Raw genomic sequence first — 19,123 nt, forward strand, 5'->3', positions numbered from 1 at the left:
GGGGGGGGTGGTGGGTAATTGAGACTAAAGAAACACATTGTAGCAAAAAGAAGTTGACTAAACTTACTTGGTCCACAAAAATCTATGTGTCCTTTTTTTCAATAGAGTCTATGGACACAAATACAATATTTTGAAGCATCCGGGACCTCTCATCAAACCCTGAAAAGGCTTCTAAGCTGAATTTCCTTCAGTTGCTTCAGGAGAAACATTATTTGTCAAAAATGAAAGAGACTTATTCTTGCTTAGAGAAATGGGGACAGAGTAGATAATGTAGGGTTGTGTGAGAATCAAGATTTGATGATGGCTCATAAAGACATTTAAATTCTCAAAACACTTTTTTATTTTTTGGTACACTTTGCAGTTAGCTTTAAGGAAATAGTATGACATAAAAATACCTCTCATGTTTGATTACAGGCTCAAGCCTGTAATCCCAGCACTTTAGGGGGCCAAGGTGGGCAGATTGCTTGAGCTCATGAGTTTGAGATGAGCCTGGGCAACATGGTGAAACCCCATCTCCACCAAAAATACGAACAAAATTAGCCAGTCACAGTGGTGTGTGCCTGGAGTCCTCGGTACTTAGGAGGCTGAGGTGGGAGGATCACGAGCCCAGGAGGTGGAGGTTGCAGTCACTGAGATGGCACCACTGCACTCCAGTCTAGGTGATGGAGCCATACCTTGTCTCAACAAATAAATAAATAAATCATCTCATGGTAATCTCACAAGAAGCACTTGATCATTATGCTGTCTTTCCCTTCAGCATGTCGCTGAGGGGAAAAGCTACAGTTAATGGCAAAGCCACTGTTGTTAATTTCTATCACACATTTCAAATGGAAAATTCTACCAGATTTGATAAAGAAAAGGAAATGAGACAATATATATTGCAGACTTACAGTTGCTCCACATTTTTTTTTCTTTTAATTAAGTATGGGGTTTAGAGTTTTGTTCTTGTAAGCAGAGTATAGTTATCCTGACCCTCTCCACAAACTCCCACCCGAAATGAGTCGCCTCATATTTCTACTTTTGAAGCAGCAAGTTATGAAGAAGGGGAGATCTAGGATTTGAATGGACCACAAAACTAATATAAGCTAATTTTGTTGTTGAATATATTTTAAATTAGAATTGAACCCATTAAAGACAGGGATCATGTCATGTTCACCATTGCATTCCCACACCTAGCACACTGCTTGGCATATGCTAGGCACTCAGTAATATTTGTTGAACCAGTTTAAAGTACAATCCAAACAGAAGCGTATTAGTTGGAGTATTATAATAAGATAATAGAAATAATTCCATTTGATTCTTTATGTTATAAACATATGTGAAGTGTAGCCTTGGTTCCAGATAGCACATACAATTTAAGAGCAATATTGACAAACTAGAATCAGCTCAGAACAGAACATCCTTATAGGGAGAGATCTAGAAATGGCACTTCCATCAGGAATGGTTGAAGAAATGGAGAAAATTAGCCTGGAAAACAGAACACTAAAGGTGGATATGAAAATCATCCCCAGATATTTAAAGGATGGTCATGTAGAAGAGGAACCTGGCTTATTCTATGTTGCTCTTCAGGAGAGAAGCAATATTATAAGGAGAGAGTTTTCAGCTTTGGAGCTTTGATGTCTGTATCTGTCTTACAGTAGAATGGGATACCTTGTGACTTTTATTGTAGAGATTTGGTTATTGTTGAATGGAAATGGGATGACTAAGAGTTTGGATTAACTGTAAACTCACTTTTAAGTCTTCTGTTGATTGAGATTTTTATTTCCTTTAGAGATACATATTAGAGCAATTGTTAATCTTACCCTATATGCATGTGTTTTATTTTTGTCTTTTTTAGAATGGCTATACTCCTTTACATATTGCTGCCAAGAAGAATCAAATGCAGATAGCTTCCACACTGCTGAACTATGGAGCAGAGACAAACATTGTGACAAAGCAAGGAGTAACTCCACTCCATCTGGCCTCACAGGAGGGGCACACAGATATGGTTACCTTGCTTCTGGATAAGGGAGCCAATATCCACATGTCAACCAAGGTATTCTGTCATTTCTTGCTTCAATCAAGAGTGTTTTGGACGCATGTAAACAGTAATCAATCACAGATAGTTTGGAACAAAAAGGAGCAATATATTAAAAAGAAACCGGGATATCTTACAGACCCCAAGGACAGGAAGGGAGTCAAGCCTTACGAGAGATTAGAAAACCATAAGGAAGCAAGGGAGAGAGACTCTCTGTATGGCAACATTTTGGCTTCTTGACTTTTCTATGCAAGTCAGTTCTATTCATCTTTATAGCCCCGCTTTCCTTGCATCTCTGTGTGTGTCTAAAGAGGCTACCCTGTAGCTCCCAATGTTAACATCACTATAATTGCTCCAGTGTCTGCTGCTCCTCATTCTAAATTTCAGATATATATATATAGAGGAAGAATGGTTCCATCTGGGGTTGTAGCTTAAACAACTGCCTCTAAGCTGGAAGGCCCATGTCCACCACCCAGGGCATTCTTTAGTCTTGCTGGGCATCTGAGGCACCTCTGGATAGTAGAGAGGAAACACAATAAAATACAGATTTTTTGAGTCAATGTAAACCTAGCTTGAGAGGTTTGGTAGTGGTGGTGAGAAAATCTTTTTTGTTTTTTTAATAAAGCACATCAGTCATTTTAGCCTTTCTCCATGGACTGGCCTCTGTAGACCTCCACATTAATTATAATAGAATGGCAGTCAAAGATACAAGGGAAAAAATTCACATATAAAAATATACTTTTTTTTACAAGTATATGTCTTTTGATACATCTATCCATCCATCTACATAAAGATCTATAGATCTGTCTAACTTTCTATCTTACACTTATATAAATATACTCTGCTATAGCCAGCTGCTGAGAAACACAGAATTGGAAACTGTGTTTATTAAGTTAGTTTGTCATTTGGTGTCTTGATGCTTTTTGTAATACGTTATATGGGCTTAGTGAAAATTAAGTTTCTTAGCTCTTTCCATAAATATACAAATACTCTGTGTTTTCTACATTTCACTGTTAATTGCTACTTTTAAAGTATCAGTGATAAGTTGGTTTTAACGACATTCGTAAATAGGTTATGTAGCATGCATCCTTTAGGAAGAGCTATGAAACAGGCAGGTTGCCTTGAATATTTCTGCAGTCCTAGTCTATTTCTTTGTCACTTGGAAGTGTTCCTGTACATCCCCTGCCCTTACTTACTTCTCTGGCCTTTATAAAAAGTCCCCATAAATCCTTTTTTAAAGTATGATGAGAGCAAATTATAGGGTTAGTCTTCCAAAGGATAGTTGCATTTTTACAAGAATGAACACGATAAAGCCTTATAGTGAAATTCAGTGTATTAGATGGACAATCATTACAATCTACACTTGTGACTATTGACGTCATGTCATTCAGGTGGTCATTTACCCTGTTGGAGAAAAATCTGATCTTGAAGCATAGAATATTTTATTTAATATTAGTGTATGAAGGGGGCATATGTTTACTCTATTAATAACAAATAAATCTTCATTTGAAAATAAGCCAAAGAAATCCATAAACAATTCAGCAGTATTTTGCGTAGGATTAAAATTCAGATAGTTCATGAAATGGATCTTACAGTGTTTCTGATGGTGTTATTTTTAATGTATAAAAATGTCAGGTACATATCTGAAATCAGTTCACTATGTCTTCCTTTATGGTATTCTTCTAAATACATTACTTTCTTTGAGAGAGTTTTAGCAGTTAACAAATATTTAATGAGTATTTTTGAGTTGCACACTCAGCAATGAAGAAAAACATTCAATTTTGAATCACAAAGTAATTTTGTTATCTTTATAACAATGATTTCAGTAGTACATTTGAGTGGTGTCCTAAACACATAGTATATTTATCACTAAAGTAAAACTTTAGTAAGTTTGTGCAGATATATCTGAATAATAATACAATATATAAAATTTACATATAAAACATATAACCTTGCCTTTTGGTTAGAATTATAAGATAAAGCAACTATAAAAATATCTCAGAGGAGAAGCAAAACTGATAAAAAACTTTCCCATTGCTTTTGAAGGAAACATATATTCTTTTCTTTTTAAGGCCAACTGATATCAATAATTTCATATTCTCCAAATGATTATTTCACATGAAGAACTATAATTTCATATTTTCACGTGAAGAACTATAATATAGAAATGATATCATTATCCAATCACCATCTATCATAAAATAAAACCAAAAAAGATCAGTTGTTGAGTCCACCAGTGTGTCTTAGGAAATAAATTACTTTTTTTTGAAAAGAACTGCTTCAACACTTCCTATTTTCTTGATTTATTAGAAAAGTTTTTTTTTTTTTTCCCAGAAACCTTTCAAACAGTGTTTTTCCTCTATTCTCACACTACTGCACAACAATCATCAACACAGAAGGCTTCTGGGACCAAATGTGTAGAGGTTTTCCCCACATACTGAGCAGCACACACCAGCTGGGTGTCCTCCAATTCAGTTCCAGCACTGTCTATCTGGAGAGAGTGTTAGATCCCTTCAGTTGAGGGCTCAGTCCCCAAGACTGCCCTCTGCACTGACACTAATCACAAGTCTGGGCCTCTGAACTTCTGACCGACTGGCTTCAAGTTGGGGTTCCCAGGACACTCCCTTTGAGTTCCATTAACTCACTGGAGTGGCTCACAGAGCTCACAGAAACACATTTACAGTGCTTACAGTTTCTTATAAAGGCTATTACAAAGGATGAAGATGAAGAGACACATAGGGAAAGGTATGAGGGAAGGTACACAGCTCCCATGCCCTTCCCGGGAGCACCACCCTGCACAAGGAAGCTCCCCGTGTTCAGCTATCCAGAAGCTCCCTGAACCCTGTCCTCTGGGATTTTATGGAAGCTTCATGATGTCAGCATTCATTCCCCCAGGGTATAGGGTGGGACTCTCTCTCTCTCTCAGGAGGGTCTTATGACCCATGAATGCTGCGGAGAAGATTAGAGCCTAGCCTTGGGGAAAGCGAAAGGAGACTGGGGAAGGTGGGAGATATTTTCTTTCCTGAGGCCTGCCCCTGAGGCCTAAAACGCACAACGTTATAACAAAAGACTATACTAAGGGCTATGGGAGTTATGAGGCAGCAACTGTGGACAAAAACCTATATTCACTGCAGTTTACATCCTTTGATTTGGCTATGCAAGTTTACCACAATAAACTGCAGAGATTTTCATGCTGGTTGTTAATTTGTAATCTTGCATGGCAGAAAATCCATTCTGCAAATAGAGTAGAAAGAAGCACACATATTTAAAAAGTCATCAAAAATGTCTTTGAGATTTGATGATCACTGCATGTAATGATCACTTCAATAACATTTTTAAACAGACTATCTCTGTAAAGAGAAATATTCTTATGTTTGTTATTTTAGTAAGGAGAAAATTAAGATAAGATTCTTGTTTTATCCTAATATTCAGATTTTTTATACATTAGGACTAAATAATATTTGTTTAGAAGAGATGAAAATTTTAATAGAAAATGATACACCTTCTATCTCACCCTGTGTTTTATGAAACTCAAAGTTGAGCTCACCCAGAGCTCTCAGGATTAAAAAGCCCCAGGCCCACAAGGAAAAAGCCTCCTCTCAAGTTGTAGAATGGTTTTCTCTCTGTAGGTTTCACTTACATTTTTGAAATAAGGTCAATGTACTTTTTGATTTCCAGAAGTAGCACCATGGCTGGAGATCATGAATTTTGAAGAACATGGCTTAGCTTTCTCAGCCTCAGTGCTAATGCAGGAGAGTGGGCCTGAAAAGTTGTGGCCAACAGGGCTGGTCCATTTTTATCAGATGTAAAGTGGGGAAGAGGTGCTGACTCAGAGTCCAGGTAGCCACCTCAGTCTATAGCTGCAGGATGTCCAGGAAGAGCATAAGTATAGTAGGCATTTGAACAATAGTGAGGGGAGAGAAATATACAGTATAAATATACTGTAGGCTAGAATGTAAGCTCTATAGAGACAGAAACTTTTGTTCACTGCTGTATTCAAGTGCCTAGAATATGAACACTTCATGACATATGAAACATACTCAAGAAAACACCTGTTAAACATGTAAATGATGTAGTAAGGCTACCCGAGTGTGGCATTGACTGAATAAGCCACTTTCCTCCCTCTTTTCTCCATGCCTTCCTTTTTTATTATTAATTCATAACTGTACTTTAATTGGATATTCAAATAAACAAAATAATTACTTGATGTATGTATACCAAACATGTTGCATAAAACTGGGCAGTTTGTGGTGCTCTGTAAATAATGAGGTTACTTTAAGGTAACATTTAACGGAACCTCCTGAAAAGTATAGTCTCTTTGGGTGCTAGAGAAAGTTTTTCTGAACTCACTTCCTGTAACTGTCCATTTTTTACAATGATGTAATATTTTGTTGATAAACTATAGATGATTATTATGCTTATAGGTGTAATAGTTGGTTGATCAGTTATTTAAATAAAGAAGTTGGTACAGCAGGAGATCCAGATGGATTTGGAATAAATATCATTTGAAAGCTTATTAGCTGTGCTAGTTTGAAGTCTCACATCATAATATAAGAACCTAATATAGAAAATGTAATTTGCCTTATGTGTTGATTGACTTGGAGGACATGTCTTAGATGAAATGTCATTAATTTAGAGAATTTACCTTAAATATCAGAAGATACAGTTTCTGGGAAGAGGCTATGAGTTTTCCAGGATTTTTTCAATATTTTCAATGTATTTTCATAATATTACAGATGATGCAATACATTTTCTTCTTCAAATGTATCCCTTTGGTTCCATTCTTTCTGTAGAGCGGACTCACATCCTTACACCTTGCAGCCCAGGAAGATAAAGTGAATGTTGCTGATATTCTCACCAAGCATGGAGCTGATCAGGATGCACATACAAAGGTAAAGCAAATCATTCTCAATATTGTGACGGGTTCGGGATGGGATGATTCCCAGTAGCCCCCATTCGGGTCACCGCATGTCCAGGGTCTTCCCTCCTCAAGAGTCTGTTCTGAAATGTAAACTAATCATAACCCTCTCCTATGCACAAATCTATGATGACTCCCCATTTTTTGCTGGAATCAAGTCCAGTGGATAGCATGGGGTCAGGACCCTTTGAAGAAAGACTCCAATTTTTGCAACCTTAAGTCTACCCTCTCTCTTACTGCTTTAGCTAGTTCACATGGGGAGTTGCCGTGTTCCTCCTTGTCTTGTCTCCATGCCCTTGGTCTGGAAATGGATTTTCCGTCTCTAAGCCATAAAATTCTTACCCATTCTTTAACCCTGCTGTAGCTATATATTTCCTGCATCTCCTATCAGAGTCATTCTGTGTTTGCTGTTTTCAGATATTATTTGTGCCTCTCTCTTAGTTCTTTGCTGATTAAGTCATCCACATCTGATCTCTCTCACTGATATGAAGTTCCTTGTGGTCAGGGGTACATGTATAATCTGCTAAATAATATCTTTAGTCAAATTGAATCCTACAATAACTGATACTCTACCCAGTCCTTCTCCTCTGGGATGTTAACCACTAGAGTAGTAAAGTTTCTACTTTTTCTATTTTTAACTTTTTATTATTATTTACAGCTTGGCTACACACCTTTAATTGTGGCCTGTCACTATGGAAATGTGAAAATGGTGAACTTTCTTCTGAAGCAGGGAGCAAATGTTAACGCAAAAACCAAGGTAAAGTACTTGTGGTCATTTTCAATTACTATAAGCAAAAAGGTTCAGCCATCTGGATGCTTCACTAGTTTACCAAAGCTACAAGCGTATTTTTTCTTCCTTTTTAGTTCTTCTAAAGTGATTTTGAAGAGGTGATGTGGTTTTGTAATTATTTGAGAATTTTCATTCTGATAACCTTTGACAGTCATGCAGGTTAGCTTCAGAACTATTTCTATTATAAAGTTAAAGTAGCTGACATCAATTTAACAACTTACTGAGGGATACAATAGATGCCTGCTAGAACATCTTGATGTTCTGGCAGATTTCCTTTACATTGTTTGAGGACCTCGGCCCCCCTCCCCTGACCTCTTATCCTCTCATGCAGAAATACAGACAGGCAGCCTAGACTGCATGCCTTTCATTTTTAATGAACTCTGTCACATTCAGAACATCACGTGGACATGCTCAGTGAGGCAATAATGTATAAGGCCTGGGCTGGAAGTTCTCAAGGATAATGCAGAGCTGACTTGATCCCAATAGTTTCCCCAGTGGCATTCAAAAGGTCCTATTCAGCAAAGCAAGCTTGGAACATGACACCTCACTTCAGTGCCCTCAATTTGGTTCAAGGTGAAGAGAAGTTCATACTATAACTGTGGCCATTATGCATAATATAACTGGCAGCTCCAAGTTCTTTGATCCAAAGAAATATTTATTTGCACATTTATTTAAGTTCATATATCAGAAATTTATTTTTCTTTTTGTTTTGAGACAGGGTCTTACTCTGTTGCCCAGGCTGGAATGCAATGGCATGATCAGAGCTCACTGCAGCCTAGAACCTGGGCTCAAGTGATTCTCTTGCCTCTGTACTGACTAGGACTACAGGTGCATGACACTATGCCCAGCTAATTTTTAAAAGTTTTTGTAGAGATGAGGTTTCACTATGTTGCCTAGGCTGGTGTCGAACTCCTGGGCTCAAGCGAAATTCTCCCACCTTGGCCAACCAAAGTGCTGAGATTACAAGTGTGAGCCACCAAGCCTGACCCAGAAATTTCTAATTGCAGCAATTTGAATGAGCTCAAGTAAATTAATGTGAGAACATTCAGGACTTTTCAAAGCCATCAATTCAAGATTCTACAAATTAAAAATATACAGAAGTTTTATAAGTCAGTCTTTATATTAGAAGCAGAAACAAAATCATTTCTATACATAAGCATGTTTATAGCTAATTTAAAATTAACTGATTTTTAAACTATAAATAATACTATTAACATTTAAGATTTAAACCTACAACCTAACTCTAGCAAGAATAGCTGCTGCCTAGTTTCTGGCCAGTTCTTAAGTTCTCATGAAATTGTACTTTGAGACTTATTTAAAACCTCTAATATGAATTCTCAGGCATTAGCTCCTAAAGCCTTTTCTGCTGAGCCAGCTCGCATATAAGCACTCCAGGAAAGACATTTTTGTTGGAATCCAAGTATTCTCTTGAAATGAACAAATGCAACAGTATAGCAAGATGTTGGCAGGGCTTGAAAATGCTTATCATATTTTTAAATGTTTCATTGTTTAAATGGTTATAATATTTAGAAGGCAAACACTATATTGTCTAGAGAATATCAGTGGTCTCCCTGGAGTTTGACCTGCATTGAATGAAGATTTGATTGAAAGAAAAATCTCATTTTATCATTTCATTTTTTTTGTTTTGTTTTTTAAGTGAACTGAGTTGCTTGCACTGTTACATTTGGAACCACATATCTTCAGGGAAATAGATACAAACCTCAAAAGACAGTCTTTTAATAAACTCTTCAGATTTTTTTTCACATGAAAATGGCATTTTTGGGAAAGGAATTAGGTTTTCTTCCTCATATCTTATGTGTAGCTGTAGTTACTAAAAATGGATTCATTGCTTTAAAAATGTAAACATATATATTAACTTTACTCTGCAAACTCTCATGATGTGGTATGAAAGATTTGGCAGAATGAACTTGTTTTATAAGACATTCATTGCTTAAAATTAGAATGAAACCCTGTTACAGCAGCTTGGGACAAACCAGACCTGGTTAATCATATATTTAATTTGTGAAGACGGTTTAGAACAGCACATGAAAATAAAGACACTGAAGATTATAGAGCTCTTCGATGAGGAAAAAAAAGAAAGAAAAAAAAACACACACCACAGTGTTTGCTAAAATTTTCAAAGCTAGAAAAGAAAACATATTCAAGAGCAACTTATCTGATCCTTCATCAAACTTGAAATCTTGGCCATTTTCATTTTTCAGATGAGAAAACTGGGGCTTAGAGAGGATTAAGGGTCTGCAAATAATTGGTAGCACTGGGTCTAGAGCTCCTGGCCAGATGGGCCTGTGACAGTGGATTAAGAATCAACCAAATGTTTATGTAAACACTTGAATTGCTCCAGACTTCCCTGGCAAATATCCTCACTGGAGATTTCAGGTAAAGGTTAGATTAAATCAGGGCTGGGGAACATTTTTGTGGCCACAATGTCCTCTGATCTATTGAGGGCAAGAATGTTGCTTTGGCATTATTAATTTACATATATTTATAGAGATTTACATTTATTTATATATTATAGTGATATATTATTTTATTAATTTACATGCTAAGTTATTTAGCACATAGTGTGTGAATAGTAAATGCTGTTGAATGAATTAACTTGGTTGATACTAAAGAGATGAACTAAATTCAGTGGATTTAATGGATGTAAACACAATGAAAAGGAAGAATTTTTACGAAAAGAAGTGTCACCTAGTGTATTCTCCTTAAACGTCTGTGGATTATTTGATTTGACAGCAGAGTCCCTGTAATAGCCAAAGGCTTCTTGGAGTCCCTGTAATTGATTTATATTTTCAGGTTTCCTGGGGTCGTCCCATTGTAGGGATTTATAAGGATATGTAAGACTTCCAACATGAGAGAGCTGAGGATGTGCCACACTTAGAGACACTGAGGTAGACCCTGATACGTATGGGCATGTTCCTATGGGCAGACAGAGTACAGTGAATTTATAGAAGAAATCATGTAGCACCCACATACATAGTAGACAGGACAAGCAAGTATGTATGTTGCTTATAGGGCAGCAGTGACATTGGATGAAAGGGATATGTACACTTAAAAGCTTAGAGTATGAAAGCGCCACTCAGAACTTAGAGCCCAGGACAATTGGGTCTGAAACATATAGATAACATTTTATGAGAAGTGAAGCAGGTGGATTTTAATAAATAATAGCCATTGTCTGGTAGCCATTGGCTGTCATGGTCTTCTGCACAGGATCTGAACCTCGCCCGATTGTGGGGAAATTACTTAACTTTCTTATTTTCAGTTTCATCATGTCTGAAATGGGGAGAAAAGCTGTTCTTGGAAAGGAATGTAAGATTTAGATTTACTTTCAATGATTTAGAATCCCTAAAGCTAAGCCAAAGGTTAATAATTGGGAGAGTCATGATGAACAAGCAGTGGTTTATATGACCGTCTGCAGCCTTCAGTTAAAAACAATTTTACTCTTGTTTCCCAGGGAAAAAATCACAGGGATAATGCTCTTTCTTATTTTAAATCTCTCCTCCCAGCTTAGATGTGAGCAGAAGTCGACTGCACCCACCCCCTTCACCTTCTTAAGGGAGCCCTCCTTTTTAATGCTAACTGGTTAAAATGTATTAATACTTATCATTTGGAGTCTGGTAAGCTTGTTTCATCAGCTGGTCTCTTCTCTTTGCTTAGCAGACCATAAGGTGTGAGGGAGTGTTTGCTGCTGAGAAATGGGCTGCTGATAATCTTGGGCTCCAAATAAAGCATCCGTGATGGTTTTGTTGTAAATAAGACTATTCACAATGAAGGCTAACCTAATTTTCCTCTCCCTCTGCAAATCGGGTGCTGGGCCCGCCGCCACTGTCCTCCACAGAACGGCTACACGCCTTTGCACCAGGCCGCGCAGCAGGGTCACACGCACATCATCAACGTCCTGCTCCAGCATGGGGCCAAGCCCAACGCCACCACCGCGGTAAGGCAGACGCCACTGCCCCTCACCACGCTTTCTTCTTTTTCCTCTCTTGACCTGGTGGCTTCGTGTCTGAGCTGAGTGAGGTCAGATTCCTCCTCTTTAAATAAGCCCCCTGGACTCTGGAAAGCCCCAGATTTTTGGGCAGACTTTCCAGAAGTCAGTGTGACTTCCCCAGAAGTGCTTGCCCTGGGAGGAAAAGCAGTCAGCCTGACTCTTTGGCTCTCTCTGGAGAGGGGGGCCCTCCGCTTGGGCTGCTGGAACGTGCTCTGCTTACAGCTGGTTCTCAGATGTGAGCACGAATTGACCCCCCTCGCCTTCTTAAGGGAGCACAGTAAGGGAGCTGCTGGCTTAAACAAAGCTCATTGGGTTGTGGAGCCATTGAAATGTAAACTAAGCGGTGCAATTAAACGAACTGGGATCCCGAGTGGCCTGGGTTGGATGCAGCCTGAATTGCTTGCTTGTGTTATTTTGCTGCACAGTGAGTTTCTGCACAGCTGTAGCTAAATATGTTACCGTGTTACCTACGGTAACATCTTACCTGCAGCAGATGGCCTGGCCTCTGATGAGGGATGAGTGTACCTGGTACTTGCTAACAGGTTTTGGAGGCGTCGTGAGGCACTTTCTTAAGCACAATACAATATTTGTAGAAGATACTTGACAACCTTAGGGTTAAAGCGTCAAGTGCTTCTTATTAAAAAGAGCAAGCAGATGCAAGCTTGTTGTGTTACCATGGTGACCTGGGCTATAGTCTGAAGAAGTTACAAAGACAGATTTAGACGTAATGGTAAAAACTAGTGATTTTCCTAAGCTGTGCCTTGTTTTGGAAGGAAATGCTGGCTCATGCAGAGCAGCGGGTGAGCTCATTGGCTCACATCGCAGTCCTCTCTCTTATTTCTCACTCTCTTTCTTTCACTCTCTCCTCAGAATGGCAACACTGCCTTGGCGATTGCTAAGCGTCTGGGCTACATCTCCGTGGTCGACACCCTGAAGGTTGTGACCGAGGAGGTCACCACCACCACCACAGTGAGTATAAGTGACTGATTAGCTTCAGCCCTGTTATCTTCGTTTTCAAACTAAATACACGTACAGTACTTTTTCACTCACAAGATGTTTGGGGCTTTTAGTTTTGAACTTCTTTTTGTTGAATGTATTGTAGCACATACATAGGAGTATGCAGAAGTAAATGAATTCACACAAGGAACACAGGGCTTCAGCTTCCTTTACTCAGCATCTATCCCTATAAAATGTGTGAATATAGTTTTATAATATTTAATTCCTTTTTCTGTGACTGGTTTCTTACTTTCTGGCTCCTCTGCCCTTTTCCTTTAGTTGTGTATGACACCTACCGCTGGCAAAGCGGTACCACACTCCACTGCAAACTTCTTATCTTAGCCAGGAGGTCAGGCCAGCCTCTGGAAAGACCCTGCTCCTCCCAACACTGTGCTCACGACTGGATCACATGAACTCCCAGTGAGAGCAGTTCATCCTTACTTTGCATCTTATTTCTGATTATTATTTTTTAATTCAAAAAGAGAATTCCTTGTGCTTACTAGCTAAATTGTGCCTGTATAGTAAAAACGTATATTTTTAAATTTTTTATTTTCTCTGTTTTGAATACAACTGCTGACTCTTCATGACAAATCAGTGATTATTACTGGCCTCTGCTAGAGAAACTCTAGAAGAGTAAAGACCATGATAATACTGAGTCCTAATGCTCCTGTACCATTCAGTGGGAGCAAAGTTTAAAGGAGGCCTCTTGAGAGGGGGCTCCTACCTGAAAGTGGAAGTGCTGTTACATTTGCATTTATTCACTCACTCACTTTCTACTTTAAGCATGAATTAAAGAATGGCTCTTTAATTTATCTTCATAAAGTAGAAAAGTAGAGGAACAGTAAGACATGAGAAGCTCTTCAAAGACAGTAAGACCACAAATGAATAAATAATTCTGAAGGAGGTTCTAGTAAATGCTCCAAACTAAAAATGCATATAGAGTTTGAAATGCTTGTTTTTTTTGACAGATGTGAGGAAAAAGAAAGGAATTTTGCTCTTCAGGCTGACAGTACGTTCCTGTTGACATACATCGAAGTGATGGAATATAGTTGGTTTAATGTGCAGTTTTAAGCAGAGTGGCCTATGATTTATTAATGAGCTTCAAGACACAAACTGAATTTAGATGGGAGAAAATAGCACTGCTTGTTTTCTGAGGCAGAATCTTAAAACCTTTGGCCAGTGCACCACAATATTTTTAAAGATTTAAAGTGTAGCTTTAATAAATTATATAAGAGAAAAACAGGTCTTGTCACTGCCTGGCACCATACTTGTAGGTCACTATATTTAATAGTTTTTTCTTACTCTATGGTTTCTTATACCAGGAATATCTTCATATTAAGGGCCTACACATATATACCACTTCATCTGATATCTTTAAAACAATGTGTACATCACAATACATGAAGCCTCTAGTGGCAAAATTGGCCAAGCACACCTGTTCTGCCATTAGAAGTCATGTTTTCTCTCAACTTTATTACTTTTTCCCTGCTCTGGGAATAATGTATGTTTATTTTACCAAGTTATCACTAGATGGCAAGCTTGTATCTCTTGTTATCTTGTACCTACTTTGCTTCCATTCATTTCATTAACTGATTTATTCCTTCATTATTTACTGGGCATAAAATATGTGCTAAGTTCTGTGCTAAGTGCTGAAGAGTTATCAGTGGTGAAAACATTACTCCTTCCCACCAGCAACTTCAGTGTCATGAGAGTAGAGAACGAGAATCAGGCTTGGTAAGAAAATAAATTCATATTTTACACAACAGAACTATGGAACTTATGTGTCTGGTTTCAAAGAGATCTTGGGTTTGTAGATATTACTCAGGTGAATGACTTCAAACAAAGATCTCTATTTAAAAAGAAGAGCAAATAAGCATTCTCTGGTTTGTCTCTAAATACTGTAATTGCTGTCTCTGAATAAGTTCTCAGTGTCCTTGTCAGAAATCAGACACAAGATCATCTCTCTACCACATCTAGCTCTGGAGAAGACAGGGGGATGGAAATTCCTTTTGGAACCCTCTGTGAGTTTTCTTTTCTGGTAACTATTATTCTCTACATTCTGTAGCTGAGCATTGCTCCATCAGAAGTCACTATACTTAGAATTCAAGTTTCTAGATGAAAAGCCAATAAAAATAGAAAACATAACAGCATTTCTGCTTTCAGTTAGGACACTAAGAAATCATTGTCCACATGAACTAAACAAGTAACTCTGTTATCTAAATGGATAGTTTTAGTGGTTACATGTTTTGACGCTGGTCTCTCTTCACTGTCTGCTGCTCTTTGAATTGGTTTCTCTTATAATTGTGATCTTAATTGTTTTGTGAAATGGAATTTTGGGGTAAGGATTGGAAGAATAGACTTATTCTCATCTATTCTGAGAGTCTTCTTACAATAAACTTCCTCTCTTTGGAAAGAGATTTTCAATCATTGTTTTCCCACATAATATTTTTTCCACACAATGGGTTATTAATGATATTAAAAAACAGTAATATTTAAGTTTTAAAATATGTAAGGCATTGAGGGCAGATCTAAGCTTCAAATTTAGGTTGTCGGGTTTTAAATCCCATGTTCTTAACCTCTCTGATATAACTGACTTTGGTTTTGCTGAAAATAGCTTAATAGGAATTTTGTGAAGAACCTGTTTTCACCTAATTTTCAACAGAAAGAAAGCCACTTAAATAGTGCTCTTTATTGATTTTTGTGGAGTTTCACATTCAATATCATTTTCTAAAATCTACAGTCACTAAAAATAATTTGAAACTACTGATGATAGTGCAATAAACAACTTAATAGTTAAGTTAAATTAAAAAATGTTAATATTGTTATCGCTTAAATGCAACAGTTGCATTACACCTGCACAACTGACATATTAATTTAACATGTATTGGATTTGTGTGATGTGCCATGTGAGCAACCATGTAGTCCTTTTGATCGAAGAAAGTTTCCTTTCCTATTCTTCCTTTTGAGTTCTTTACCCCAAAGTATGAATAAAGTCATCGTGTAGAGACCAGAGTAACACAGTAGTTTGTAAAGGAAAAACCACTTCTGTAGAAACTTCTGAGGCATTTTGGAATTGTGGTTTGTTTCCTTAACCTTTGCTTTTCTAACTTTACTTTGTGAGATGCAGCAGGGAATATGAGACAGTTTAGCATTCTCCTGGGATTACAATCACTATATGTTTGCCAGAATGGCTATCAGAATGCTAGAGACACATTTCTGGCGACAGAAGCCAGCAAGGCCAGTTCACTAATGCAGCTTGGAAGAACTGTGACATATGACTCACCCTTCAACTAATTGATCAACCATCATCAATTATTTCTATTATTTGTATAATCTTAAAGTGATTTTGTTTTATGTTGCATATAATTGGTATGCAGACCATAAATTACTGAATAAGTTAGTAAAATAAAAATATTATATTATGTTATTACTTGATCATTAGGGAATATTTAAGTAAACTGCAGAAAATGTGAATATTCTAAGTCCTAAATCTTACCTGATGCCACAGGTCAGTTAACATGAAAATTGGGGGAGGAGGGGATAAAGAGGGTAGTGACCCATTTTGTCTAATGGGTACAAAAATACAGTTAGATAGAAGGAGTAAGATCTAGTGTTAGGCAGCACAACAGGCTAACTAGAGTTAACTAAAATGTGTATTTCAACATAACTAGAGAAGTGGATTTGGAATTTCCCCAGCTCAAAGAAATGACAAATGTTTGAGGTGATGGATATCCCAATTACCCTGATTTGATCATTATACTTATATTTATATCAAAATATCACTTGTACCCCGTAAGTATGTACAACTATGTATCCATAAAAATTTAAAAATTTTAAAAATAGGAGCCATAAAAATGGCAATACAATAAATACTTGTAAAGTCGTTTGACACCTTTTGAGGCAGAGCCAAAATTGTTCTGCAAATATAGGTCATCGGTTAGAAGTTAAATTGCCATTCTTGCACAAACAATATCAATACATATTATATTATGTATATATACATGCTATAATGTGTATGCTTTTATGATATTTATATGTCCTGTGTACTTTCCTGTTCTTTCTTTTTTTTGGAGACAGGATCTCAAGCTGTTGCTCAGGCTGGAGTGTAGTGGTGCTATCATGGTTCACTGCACCTCAGGTGATCCTCCCACCTTGGCTTCCAGAGTAACAGGGACTACTCGGGAGTAGTAGGTGGGCAGGTGCCTTGGCCTCCCAAAATGGTGGATCATTTGAGACTAGCCTGCACAACATGGCAAAACCCTGTCTCTATAAAACAACACAAAAATTAGCCAGGAGTGGTGGCACTTTAAAAAGCATCTACCCTAGTTTTTCTAGGGAAAAAAACAGTATTTATATAATATTCAATTTAGTTATTAAAGTTATATTAATATGTATGATTGGTATAAATATGTTTAGAAACAAAAACAAGTTTAGCTTGAACTTTACTGATGAAAGCCATGGATGTGGGCATTAAAAGGTGGCATCATAACCAAGATTACTCAGTATGCTGTAGTGGCTTAGTGATTATGTGATATAAATGCAATTGTTGACCAGGAGGATTGCCTGAGTGAGGGTTGGCTAAGTGAAGATCAGTTAAACACACAGTTTCTTTTGCATAGAACAAATCAGATATTGACTACTATTTGTAAAGCAGAATGTTAAAAACTCCTACTTTATTTTCTACATTTTTCATATCGTGATTAACAATATAAATTCATTATTAAATCTCTCTTCCGTCTATTATATGCTATTTATTTTGCCATATTATCTGATTTAATTATATCCAATTAATCTTGTACTTAGTATCCTATTCATTTTAACTTCTAAAGTAGTTTCTAATCTTGACCATAGTATATTGGATTCTGTGGCTGAAAGAGATGTCCATGATAATTTCATTATAGCTCTGTTCTCTATGTACTATTCAGAGGTAGTTGCATAAAACCATGTTTATGTTTAAATAATCAAGTTTTCAAAGGACATTTTGTTTAAAAGTAAAATATGTATTCATTTCTTGTTACATATGTAGGACTACTTATTTGCCATCCATTCAACAAATATTTACTGATGGCCTTCTAAAGGTCAAATACCTTCTCATGTATAAATGGTATTATATTTACGACACTGTATATAGAGGCCATTTTTAATATCTATACAGAAAAATATCAGTCACCAATGTGATCACAGTGTATTACTTTTTCTGTTGCCACATATATTTGCTGATAATTCTGATAGCATTCAGTTACCAAACTGAAGTAGATTATTATTTCCACTCTTACAAATAAGTACAAAGAAAATATAGTCCATTATCAGCACCTGAAAATAGAAACTGAGATGACCAGGCAATGAAACTTAATGATTTGAAAAGTATCTCCAGCAATTATTTTCAAACAGAGAATTATCTCCTTATGAAATGTTTACTATGAAGGACAAATACTCTAAAACATTTCTGCAAAAATTAACTTTCTTTTTTTTTTTTTTTTTTTTTTTTTTTTTTGAGACGGAGTCTCGCGCTGTGTCACCCAGGCTGGAGTGCAGTGGCGCGATCTCGGCTCACTGCAAAGCTCCGCCTCCCAGGTTCACGCCATTCTCCTGCCTCAGCCTCCGAGTAGCTGGGACTACAGGCGCCCGCCACCACGCCCGGCTAGTTTTTTGTATTTTTAGTAGAGACGGGGTTTCACCATGTTAGCCAGGATGGTCTCGATCTCCTGACCTCGTGATCCACCCGCCTCGGCCTCCCAAAGTGCTGGGATTACAGGCTTGAGCCACCGCGCCCGGCCCTTAACTTTCTAATACAGTCTAATGTAGTAGACATCCTTTCACATTTTTAAGTATTCCCAAAAAGTTGAATAAAGGCCAGCCGCAGTAGCTCACATCTGTAATACGAGCACTTTGGGAGGCTGAGGTAGGCAGATCACCTGAGGTCAAGAGTTCGAGACCAGCCTGGCCAACATCATGAAGCCCCATCTCTACTACAAATATAATAATGAGCCAGGCGTGGTGGTGCACACGTGTAATCCCAGCTACTCGGGAGGCTGAGGCAGGAGAATTGCTTGAACCTGGGAGACGGAGGTTACAGTGAGTTGAGATCGCGCCATTGCACTCCAGCCTGGGCAACAAGAGTGAAACGACATCTCCAAAAAAAAAAAAAAAAAAAAAAAAAGTTGAATAAGGTGTCATAGTAGGGTAGTCTCTATGTTATATTTTAAATGCAAATCATTTTCCTGCAATGTATACACTTTCCCTAATACAGGAAAATGAATCTCAAATTGAGCTACACAATAAACCCACCTAAGGAACCTTTAAAAAATACCCTGGTCCCTATTATAGTGGGCCCGATCCCTATGGATTTTGATTTAATTGGTCCATGATGGGACTCAAGCAACAATATTTTTA

The 19,123-nt window shown here is 37.5% G+C and overlaps 1 protein-coding gene across 45 annotated transcripts in view; it reads left to right on the forward strand.

The window, feature by feature from the left end:
• ANK2 (ankyrin 2) overlaps positions 1–19,123 on the forward strand; it is a 706,278-nt gene that overhangs the window by 603,121 nt on the left and 84,034 nt on the right. For 40 of the 45 annotated variants that reach the window (XM_025384698.1, XM_025384687.1, XM_025384674.1 and 37 more), the window contains 5 exons: positions 1,838–2,035; positions 6,811–6,909; positions 7,594–7,692; positions 11,582–11,680; positions 12,605–12,703. In XM_025384698.1, the coding sequence (XP_025240483.1) occupies positions 1,838–2,035; positions 6,811–6,909; positions 7,594–7,692; positions 11,582–11,680; positions 12,605–12,703 (594 nt within the window). Of the gene's footprint in view, positions 1–1,837; positions 2,036–6,810; positions 6,910–7,593; positions 7,693–11,581; positions 11,681–12,003; positions 12,465–12,604; positions 12,704–19,123 lie in introns of those variants that run through there. The other 5 variants (XM_025384709.1, XM_025384708.1, XM_025384711.1 and 2 more) reach the window with 1 other exon arrangement.

The sequence above is a fragment of the Theropithecus gelada genome, chromosome 5 (genome assembly GCF_003255815.1).
Source record: "Theropithecus gelada isolate Dixy chromosome 5, Tgel_1.0, whole genome shotgun sequence".
NCBI lineage: Eukaryota > Metazoa > Chordata > Mammalia > Primates > Cercopithecidae > Theropithecus > Theropithecus gelada.